Source organism: Etheostoma spectabile, chromosome 20, assembly GCF_008692095.1.
Source record: "Etheostoma spectabile isolate EspeVRDwgs_2016 chromosome 20, UIUC_Espe_1.0, whole genome shotgun sequence".
Lineage (NCBI taxonomy): Eukaryota > Metazoa > Chordata > Actinopteri > Perciformes > Percidae > Etheostoma > Etheostoma spectabile.
This window is the reverse complement of record NC_045752.1, coordinates 9,750,278-9,760,846: the sequence shown is the minus strand read 5'-3', so window position 1 is coordinate 9,760,846 and position 10,569 is coordinate 9,750,278. Positions and strand designations below refer to the sequence as shown.

The following is a 10,569-nucleotide window of genomic DNA, read 5'->3' as shown; positions in this document are numbered from 1 at the left end:
GGGGTCTTCAACAGGGGGTCCGCGACCCCTAGGGGTTCCGCGGAGGTACTGCATGGGGGTCGCGAAAGTTTTGGTTGATTAGACTTTTGTTTTATATTCCCCCCCCCCCCCCCCCCGCAATTTTTTCCACTAATTGAAATGTCTTTAAAACCATTAACATGAATTCAACACACTGTAGTAAACAGATAGGAGGCAGAAATGTCTTTCAGTCATCAATGCACACATGGCACTATAGGACCAGTTTGATATAACACAATTTTATACAATATATATATAATTAGGGGGTCCCCGCTCCACCTCGCCATCAGTTTGGGGGTCCTTGGCTTGGAAAACGTTGAAGACCCCTGTTCTACTGTATACAATACGGTAAACAACTAAATAAAGCCATGCTGTTACACTCTCTGCTACACTAGGTGGCGGTATGCACTTGCCAGCCAATTTGTAGCAACATTAAACGAAGAAGAAGTAGCACTTGGACCTGCCCGCCAATTTCGAAGGAAGTAAACAGCGTCGTTTTCTTTCGTCGACTTTGCCATGAAGAGCTTTGCTTTTACCACATAACGTCGAACATTTCTTTGTCAACAATGAATTCAGTTGGGAAAGGTAACGTTACTTCACCAAACATTTATTCGGCTAGCAAACTTATATGCTAATTTATTGACACTAGAAATTACTATTGTTTTAGTAACCTTAACATCTAACGTTAGTTTAACGCGAAAGAATGCGTTTAATTTACTAGCCTAACTGATACTACAGTAATTATAGCTATATACACTATTTGTATACAGCTTAAGAAAGCAAAACTAGCATCTAAACAAACGTTAACAGTCTTATAATTTTGTTTACAGGCTCTGTCGATTCAACCCAACCTGCTGCCAGGTAATGTAGCTAGCTTTACCTTTTAGAACGATTTGCTTGTTTCATCCAAACAAAAACCGATAACGCTGACGTTACGCTACGTTAACATTACGTGATAGCGTTACCATTACGGGTACTAACGTATTGTTTTATGCCCATACCCATAAGGTTCTCCTGGATCAGGGCTAATACCATGTGCGTTAACGTTACAGTGAGGGATGTATGTGTGTGTTTTTTTTCTAAGGTGATTGGGAGTTTGACTAGCGTTATAAGGTTTTATTGATTTGACTTACCTACTCCCTCACCTTTTAATGTTGATGTTCAGTTTTATGTTTTACAGGTGTTAATGGTTTTATTTTTTATTTCTGGTCCTAAAGCAGTGATGGTGATTCCATCAAAGTTTTTGTGCGAGTACGACCTCTGACCCAGTGTTCTGGGCTGACCACAGATGGAGATCAGAAGCTGTGTCTCACAGTCACCTCACCCAACACTATTCGTCTGCTATCAAAACCAGAACCACGAACCTTCACTTATGATCATGTTGCTGACATAGGAACATCTCAGGTTGGGAGCATACAGTTGTATCATCAATATACCGCTGATATGAATAAAACTGGTTAGTGCGTGATCTTTATCTACCATTCTTCAACAGGACTCTGTATTCTCCAGTGTGGCCAAGAATATTGTGGAGTCTTGCATGAATGGATACAATGGTACTATATTTGCCTAGTAAGTGGTCTTGATGTTATTTAAAGTATTTTATTGCACATCAGTTCAATTTCTTATTGGATTCCTCTCTTGCTTCTTTAGCGGACAAACAGGCTCAGGGAAAACATTCACCATGCTTGGTGAGAATTCAACTTACTGTTTACATTTTGTACTACAAATTCTTTAAGATCCAGCAACAGAATAATTTTGACACTTTATTTTCCTTCTGCTCTAGGACCATCTGAGTTGGATAACTTCACAGATGAACTAAGGGGGGTTATTCCTCGAAGTTTTGAGTACTTGTTTTTTCTCATCAACAGGGAAGTGGAACGGGTGAGCTGTAACATTTCATCACCATGACGATGTTTGTAAACCAATATTCCATGTTTGTTTTTTAATAAAGATGGTGCTTTTTTTGTTCTTTTTCCCAAAAGTCTGGCCAGTCCAAGAGTTTCTTATGTAAATGTTCATTTATAGAGATTTACAATGAACAAATTTATGACCTCCTGGATACAGCCTCAGCCAGCCTTTTCCTCAGGGAGAACATCAAGAAAGGTTTATTTGTTGAGGGAGCCGTGGAGAAGTTTGTCAACTCTGCCACTGAAGCCTACCAGGTATACATTCCTTGCTTGTTGTGATTTAGAATATTATGCTAACATTCATGTCCAACTAGTTGGAGGGGAGTGAAACCTTCATATTACTTTGTATCCAGTTTTATTATCATAATGTTAAAAGTCTGTTTCCTTTTATTGAGCAGTTTCAAATTACAGTTTTAATTAATAATTATGTAAATTCAGGTGACATCTTAAGAAATGTACTTTGGAAGTGTACAGAATTTCTTTTTTTCTTTTTTTTTTAAACCATTTAGGTGCTATCTATGGGCTGGCGTAATCGACGAGTGGCCTCCACCTCCATGAACCGAGAATCTTCCAGATCTCACGCAGTGTTCACCATGACATTGGAGTCTAAAGAGTCCATCAATGAATTGGTGAACATCCGAATGTCTCAGTTAAACCTGGTAGATCTGGCAGGGTCTGAGAGGCAGAAAGACACACACACAGAAGGTTCCAGGCTTAAGGTGAAGCTTGGTTATTCAGTCTCTTACTGGCGTACTACGTTTGAGCCGTTGCTAACAGCTGCTGTCTGCATTGCTTCTCTTTCAGGAGGCCAGCAGTATCAATCGCTCCCTCATGTGTCTCGGTCAGGTGATCATGGCACTGGTTGATGTGTCCAATGGAAAGAACCGTCACATCTGTTACAGAGATTCCAAACTCACCTTCTTGCTCAGGGTTAGTGATTCTAAATACAATTTACATCTTGGGTGTGCCTTTGGTGGAGAAGGTTTTATGTTGCTGTCTAGCGTTGTGGAGTCAATCACTGGAATTATGGCATTATATGTTCCGCGGCATGACTTGGATGCAATTACTTTGAAAAATACATGTTTTCTTATATCGCTTTATTTATTGAAATTGCCATTGGAACGAGATTGTTAATTAAATAAATGGTGGTGGCCTTGAAACAAGGAAGTATCAAACTTGAAGTATTGAATTTTGATTCATTCATACTGTATGTATTCCTGTGCTTTGGTAGAACATAACATTTTATAATACTACATTTAAAGATGTGATTGCACTTTATAATGTGAATAGATATTATGCACTGTAACAATTATTATTGTTTTTTCAGGACTCACTCGGAGGAAATGCAAAGACTTATATCATAGCCAATGTACATCCTGGTTCAAAGTGTTTTGGAGAAACGCTGTCCACCTTGCAGTTTGCTCAGAGAGCAAAGTTGATCAAGAACAAGGTATCTGTTATTTAACAAAACTTTATTGTAGATTTGACCAAGTTTTGATGATGTCAAAGAGCACTAAATAATCTAATCCCTGTGCAATTATTGTGTTTTGCCAGGCCATTATCAATGAAGACACACAGGGAAATGTGAGGCAGTTACAAGCTGAAGTAAAAAAGCTGAAGGAGCAGCTTGCACAGGCTCTTACTTCTCAGGCAGTGGACTATGCCAGAGATGGAGCGCCAGGAGGACCTGAACCTCCCATAGGTAACAATACTCTCAACAAATATTTGTTAACCTTAACACCTTCAAAGTAGCATCTTCTTTAAACCATTTGCACATATTCAACATGTAATACCCAAATGTAATCCGGGCTCCTGTATTACATGCAAAGTTACATGTTTTTAGGAATGTACCAAGTAGTTCCAAGCTTCGTTGATAATGTTGACCTTTAAATTCTAAATCATCATTTGCATGCCACACAGCTTTTTTGTGTGTCCTTTGAATGTCTTGAAGGTCTATTTCTGTTTAAACACAGTATTTCTGCAAAGTTGCAGATAAAGAGTACACTAATATTATTAGTATTTGAAGAATTAGATTCCAGGATTGTTTTCCACCTGTGTGATCCAATTATTTCTAATAACTCCAGTTTGTTTCTTTCATAACATAATGCTGCTATAAGCCTAAGGGCACAATTATTATTTTATTATTTTATGACCTTATTGGATTAGCATGCGGCCTACATGTATTTATGTTTATGAAACTGATGAGTTATATTCATTAAACAAAGTTCTGCAGAATTACATTATTAAAATTGAGGATATTTTTGATAATTTGAGGATTTATATCTCCGGCAATGATGTTAATAAAAATTGACTAGACATTTGAGCTTTATTTGTTAAACTTCAATAGAAGCTTCAAATGTAAAAAAGTTTTTTAAAAAATAAGACATTTGTAACAGCCCTACATGTTTTTTAACAGATGTGTTCTGGTATGTTGCAAAGTTTAAATCAGCTTTTCTCATTTTTTCCATCCATAGAAATTCAACATGATGTCTCATATAAAGCAAAGTTTATGGCTGCTATTCGTCTTTGGAGGAAGCGAGAAGAAGAGAAGAGGGTATGGGAAATGTTTTATTTTTCTGGCATTGTCATTTTTTTGTGGAAACTGTACTGCTGTGAGGAAAACTGTCGGCAAAGGCAAACTAACACTTGTCTTTAAAAACACTCAGGTGCTGCTTGAGAAAGTGGCTCAGCTTGAGGAGGCCTGGACCCAGAAAGACAAGTTCATCCATTCCAGCCGAATGATTGTCAAGTTTCGAGAGGATCACATCTATCGCCTTGAGAAAAAATTGAAGACAGGCCAAGTCTTACTGTCCGACAAGGAGTCTCAGATGCTGATAGACCAGCTGAAAGAAGAGATCAAGATATTAAGAGATCAGGTACAAAATATAAGGCCATTTAAACACTGCCTAACCCACTGATGGTGACTGCATGTTACGACTTGACTCGCCTACATTGATGTGGTACTATCTGCTGTAGATAACGAAATTGAGAAAAAGCAACTGGTACCAAAAGTGAGACGATTTGAGCTGACCCATGCAGTGGAAATGAGGCATGTGTGTATAATGTGTGAATACATGGCTACTGTGGACAACCTATAGTTCAGCTAAACAAAACGGTTTTTATGTTTTCATTATTTAGTTCCTCTAAAATCTTAGATAGTTTTCTTCATAATTGTTTACTCTGAAAGGCAGAGTAGAGTTACATCAAATCCTCTGTATTAGTTCTTTTCTTGAAATGTTGTATCTGTTCAACGCTGTTTTTCCATGTACATAACTCTGCCCTATTAGGTTGAACATCACCCAAAAATGACTCGATATGCAGCGGAGAACTTCAGCCTCAGAGAGGAGAACCGTCAACTTCGTTCTCTTGAATCAGTGATGAAAACTGAAGAGGCTGCGGCCCAAGTTGCTGCTGAGCTGGAAGAGGCCTTCCAGAGGGCTATGGAGACAGAAAGACTCACAGAGAGTAAGATAATTATCAGCTTCATTGAAGAAAAGGCCAAGTAAATGTATTATGCTTTATTTGTATTCACGTCAATAATCTCACATTGCTTCAATGTTCCAGCAGCCTCTTCAACCCCTGTGCCTGTAGATACTGTCTCGGCATCTACAATTGAGAAGCTGAAGGCTCAGCTGCTTCAGAAACAGTCCGACCTCACAGGCGCCTTTCAGGCCTTCAAAGAGTACAAAGAAGTCACCAAGTAAGGACGGTCTATAAAGAGGAAAGCCACTCTTAAACCAAATTGACATAGGCTTCATTCAGAAAAGCTTAGCAGGTGTTTAGGAATAGGAAAATAAATAATATTCCAATATTTTTGGCCTTCATGAATTCTGGTAGAGCACCTTTGCGAACACACAGTTAACAGGGTTCTTTGTCAGTAACTGCTGCCTGTACAGTAAAATCAGGCAAAATGCTTGCACGCATGCGCGCAGAGCTATGGTGCAGACCTGCCCTGATGTTAGTTTCCTGACTTAAACTTGGGTTTGTTAATTTGGAAAAACAATATCTTACTGTTGTTTTATATATTTAATAATGTGACAATTCTCCCTTACTTATTAAATCCACTTTTTGTATATATTAAAATAGTATTGCCCAGCTCTGGAAGAAGCTGACCACTAGAATATCTTTATTTGTTTGTAAAAGAGTATCTTAGCCAATTTTTTATGCATGCAATGCCTTTTTATAGACTTATAAAGTACGTTTTGTGGCGTTTAATGTGGTTTTTGAATGTTGCTTTGTGTCTAAGGAAACAGATATCTCAGCTGGAGTCTGAGAAAAGATACCTTGACAAGTCCAATAAGCATTTGGAAAACATTTTGGAAGCTACAAACGCTTACAAAAAAAAAGAGGTCTCTGAGCTGAACAGAATTCACGTTGAAACTATAAAGGTGAGTGAATGTTGATTTGTATTCAGATTACTGTGAGCAAACTTCTCTATATTCAGTATATTTTCCTTGTCTTGCAGATTTTCTAAAAAGCTTTGTGAAATTATCTTTTATCCTTCAAATCTATTATTATACCAGATTCTCACCACGCCCACCAAAGCATACAACTTGCGGACCCGTCTGGTGCCGCTCTCTAGCCCGGACCACCTGAATGGGACAGGCAATAGTCCAGACAACATTTGGACAGAGTCTCCTCCTTCGGACATGGCTGAAATGGCCTTGACTGAGGAACTCCGTCAAGTGCAGGTACACCAACGTGGATTATCCTGCAAATGTGTGTACAAAAACACAAATTGTTATTATCTCATACTTTCTCTAATTTCTCAACAGGAGCAGGTTAGCCATGTCCAGACACAATTTAATGATGAGGAGCTAAAGAACAGCAAGCTGTTGCAGCAAATTGCAAAACTTGAGGAGCAGATTGCTGTGATTTCACAAGAGTCTGACCGCAAAGATGAGGTAGAATTTCCTCATGTTCCTCATTTACAGTTCTTATTGAATTGAAACGTTATGTAAAAGTATTTTAATTGATGTATGTTCACTTTTCTGTGTTCCTATTTGTTCTTTACACCTGATGCAGCTGCTTTCTTCTGAGCGAGCTAATTGGAACAGAGATCAGCTCAACCTGCAGGAAACTGTCAGCGAGCTGCAACAAAGCCTTCAGTCTGAACAGCAAGTTGCAGAAGGTGAGGATCTGGTGCTCTTCCTGTGTGGTTGTGTTTATCTGTTTGCTCACCTGGACTTTTGCTGGTGTTGAACTTGGAAGTTTTTATGAGATGGGAAGTAGGGACAAGAGTGACAAGGTGATGACTCTTTATTTACCCTCCTTTCAGTGCTGAGGGGTGAGATCCGTGATCTGCGCCTGGTGCTCCAGTCATCTGATAAGGAGCTGGCCAATGTCAGGAACGAGTTAAGTGATGCCCAGAGTCAGCAGGAGAGAGAAATGAGCCAGCTCTCTAACAGTCTGATCGGCACACAGCTCCAACTTGACAAAGTCCAGTAAGCATGAATTTAATACCTCTGCACTGTGGCAATTCTTGATCAGACGAGTTTCTGTGCCCACAACTACCATGTCTTCATTCCAGGCTGGAGTGGGAGCAGCTTCTGGAGCAGCATCGGACACTGCAGGATTCATTTGACCAGCTCCAAGCTGAGGCAAAGTTTGAGGCTGATCAGGCAAGACAGCAGCTTCAGGACAGGCAGCAGGAGACAGATGCATTGAAAACACGGATCATGGTTAGTGAACCTATAATCTCAACTATGGCCATTTCGTATCCTGAAATGTCGGCTGGGATCTCTTGATTGCCTGTATTTTCTTTTCTTTTATTCTGTTGTAGGAATTAAATAGTTCTCTGCAGACTGAGCAAGAGCACACGAGCACCCTGATCTCTCAGTTAAGAGAAAACAAAGACAGTACATCAAAGTGAGTCTGTCCACAGCTTTCTCTTTTTTTAGAGTTGCTTACAGTTTTCAACATTTAAAATAATTTTTTGTAACAAGTGACATTGGTGTGTGCCTCCAGAGAACTAATTGAAACGACGGAGCAGAATACACAGCTTAGAAAACAAGTCTCAGACTTGACAGTACAAAATCAACAACAGGTCAGTACTAAGAAAAGCATGCATGTTTATAAATGAAATATATTATAACAGTAATTGTCGCTTAGAAGCTAAACTGGATTGTCGGATTTCTGTTTTGAAGGCATCCAACATTGTTGCTCTTGAGCAAAATGTAAACTCTGCCAACGAAACGATAAAAGGCTTAGAGCAGAAGATTGACCAGGACAAAGTAAGTGAATATTTCTCTCAATTATTACCCTGCAAATACAATTGCAGTGTTTCATCTACCATTCTGAATCCCACCTGTGCATTTGAACAGGATGTTGTTTTAGATCTGATCAACCAAACCAGAGACCTCCGCAATGAGCTGAGCCAGAAGGACCAGACCATTACCTACCTGTCTGGAGAAATCAAAGACATCACAGTGCGTGACTCCTCCACATATTTCACCCCTTTTTATAAAATAACTTCTTGTTTGCTGTAGTTAACTTTACTCTACTGCCTTGTACTGTAGATATTTTTAATGTTTGAATCAGTCGGGGCATGTTTATAATAATAATGTCATTGCTCATCCAGGTCAAGAACAATGCTGCCTGTCTTGAAAGGGAGGATATCCTGGAGCAAAACTCTAAGATGCAGGCAGAGATCTGTGACCTAAAAGAAACTTTAGACAGGCGGCTAGCATCTGACAGAATAGAGGTAAGTTTGATCATGTTAAACAACTCTGTCCATAAATTTTTGTATGATTATTTTGTAGATGTACTGCAAGAGATTAATGCTTGTCTGACCAGTTTAGTAAATAGGCTAAATAAGGAAGCTACTATAATTTTAGGTTCACGGCATAACGTGTCATACCCGTTGAGAGTTGAGTCCGACCGACTCTGTTCGAGTGCAGATGTTAGTTGCGCATGCTCAGATTTAATCGGTTTACGACATAACTGTCATACTGAAATTTGTGAAATCCATGAAATAAAAACTTTTTTCATTACAAACAATAACAGAAGATGGGAATCATTTCAAAAATGTTTTATTTAATTATTGTTTGATTGCTAACGTTAGCTTTAAACTCTATTCAACTGACAGCCTTTGTTGTGTCTGATGGCAAAAAGTAAACTTTCCATTCAGAATCTTATTGGCATCCATTTCGGCGTCATCACGCTCATCAAGCTCACTATCCACTCAAAACATAACATAACCCTACTCTTTGGCCGGCTTGCGAGCCTAAACTAGTGTCTGCGGCGGGCCTGTTTTGTTTCTGGTCTAGCTAGATCCGGTGTGGTGTTGTAGTTACTATTTGTTGCGTTAACGCTGTTTTTATATATATGATTATATATTATATATATATATATAATAGATAGAAATATATATATAATATATTTTTTTATGTGTGTGTGTGTGTGTGTGTGTGTGTGTGTGTGTGTGTGTGTGTGTGTCCCTCAGGTGGAGGTGTTGCAGGATGAGGTGGTTTATGCCACTGAGGAGGTTGAGAGACTCACTAAGGTCTTGGATGAGCAGAACAGCCTCCTGCAAGCATCTCAAGAGCAAACTGCCCAAAAGGACATCATGATACAGAATCTACAACAGAAGGTGAAGTTTTTTTGTTTGTTTTTTTTAAACACTGAGCAAATGACTAACCAGTACGGTCAAAAGTCCTAAAGGACAACAGTTTATTAAAATTACTCACTTTTCTACCAGATGCAACAACAACAAGAAGCTGTTGAAAGAACTATTAGAAATGGAAGTTTCAAACCCCACCTTGAGCTGACAGTCACACCTAAATCATTACCTCGGGTAAGACTTTTCTGTAGTTCTATTTGCTGTTAAATTCTGCATTCACAAATAAGATGTGTGGTGCGTTTTTGCAGTAAGAAATGCCACAATAAGCTAATCTTTTATTTCTGTCTCTCAAGACACCCTGCACTCCAGGTAGTTTCCACAGGGACCTGAACCAGGTGCTACAGAGCCAGGAGAGGGAGCTGGAGAATCGACGCTCCTCCATGATGAGCATGGAGGTTCTTTTAACGGAGCTGAACGCTGAGAGGGCCGCCAAGAATCAGGAGATCCAAAGGCTTAAGGTATATCTTTGTGCAAAAGTCAAATTAATCTATAGGCACTCATCACTGGACAAACACAATTATTGAGTATGGTTGTACTACACTATTCTAGTTTAGTACCTTAATTACTATTTTTTTTAATTTTAAACGTTTTTTGTTTGTTTAATGTTTGTTTATTTTGAATAAATGCAATGACATACATTTTAATGGCCTCTAGATGTCAATGGACTTCAAAGTCCATTAATATTGATAATGTGATTTTACTGTCCTCAGATGCAGCTGACTGAGAAAGATTTGGTTCAAATTGAAATCCAGTCTTTACTTGACCAGTTTTACACCAAGCAGAGCCAGCAGATACATAATGGAAATAATAATGGGTTGAGTTTATTCATCAAGTCATTAAGCCACTATCCTAAAAATACATATCATATCATCTATTGTTGATTGCATATATAGCATTAATAATGTCATCTTGTAATTTTTAGGGAGGAGTTGAATGAAGCCATCAACCAAACTGTACTTAAAGAGCTACAAGAGGAGAGATCAGAGAAGGTTTGCATTAGTTTCTTCTGCTTGTTGCTGTTTT

The 10,569-nt window shown here is 38.8% G+C and overlaps 1 protein-coding gene across 5 annotated transcripts in view; it reads left to right on the top strand.

Annotated features, from left to right (window-relative positions):
* Positions 1-388: 388 nt before the first annotated feature.
* Positions 389-10,569, top strand: part of kif15 (kinesin family member 15) — a 12,861-nt gene continuing 2,680 nt past the window's right edge. The window contains exons 1-31 of one of the 5 annotated variants that reach the window (XM_032500428.1): positions 389-603; positions 849-879; positions 1,236-1,422; positions 1,511-1,587; positions 1,669-1,706; positions 1,802-1,899; positions 2,001-2,180; positions 2,435-2,644; positions 2,730-2,855; positions 3,253-3,375; positions 3,480-3,627; positions 4,400-4,479; positions 4,592-4,801; positions 5,213-5,390; positions 5,484-5,625; positions 6,172-6,313; positions 6,449-6,616; positions 6,701-6,829; positions 6,951-7,056; positions 7,204-7,369; positions 7,456-7,606; positions 7,708-7,793; positions 7,893-7,971; positions 8,072-8,158; positions 8,249-8,353; positions 8,506-8,628; positions 9,370-9,516; positions 9,625-9,720; positions 9,840-10,004; positions 10,257-10,347; positions 10,468-10,535. In XM_032500428.1, coding sequence (XP_032356319.1) covers positions 585-603; positions 849-879; positions 1,236-1,422; positions 1,511-1,587; positions 1,669-1,706; positions 1,802-1,899; positions 2,001-2,180; positions 2,435-2,644; positions 2,730-2,855; positions 3,253-3,375; positions 3,480-3,627; positions 4,400-4,479; positions 4,592-4,801; positions 5,213-5,390; positions 5,484-5,625; positions 6,172-6,313; positions 6,449-6,616; positions 6,701-6,829; positions 6,951-7,056; positions 7,204-7,369; positions 7,456-7,606; positions 7,708-7,793; positions 7,893-7,971; positions 8,072-8,158; positions 8,249-8,353; positions 8,506-8,628; positions 9,370-9,516; positions 9,625-9,720; positions 9,840-10,004; positions 10,257-10,347; positions 10,468-10,535 — 3,756 coding nt within the window. In that variant the 5' untranslated portion in view covers positions 389-584. Of the gene's footprint in view, positions 604-848; positions 880-1,235; positions 1,423-1,510; positions 1,588-1,668; positions 1,707-1,801; positions 1,900-2,000; positions 2,181-2,434; positions 2,645-2,729; positions 2,856-3,252; positions 3,376-3,479; positions 3,628-4,399; positions 4,480-4,591; positions 4,802-5,212; positions 5,391-5,483; positions 5,626-6,171; positions 6,314-6,448; positions 6,617-6,700; positions 6,830-6,950; positions 7,057-7,203; positions 7,370-7,455; positions 7,607-7,707; positions 7,794-7,892; positions 7,972-8,071; positions 8,159-8,248; positions 8,354-8,505; positions 8,629-9,369; positions 9,517-9,624; positions 9,721-9,839; positions 10,005-10,256; positions 10,361-10,467; positions 10,536-10,569 lie in introns of all 5 variants that reach the window. The other 4 variants (XM_032500424.1, XM_032500427.1, XM_032500426.1 and 1 more) reach the window with 4 other exon arrangements.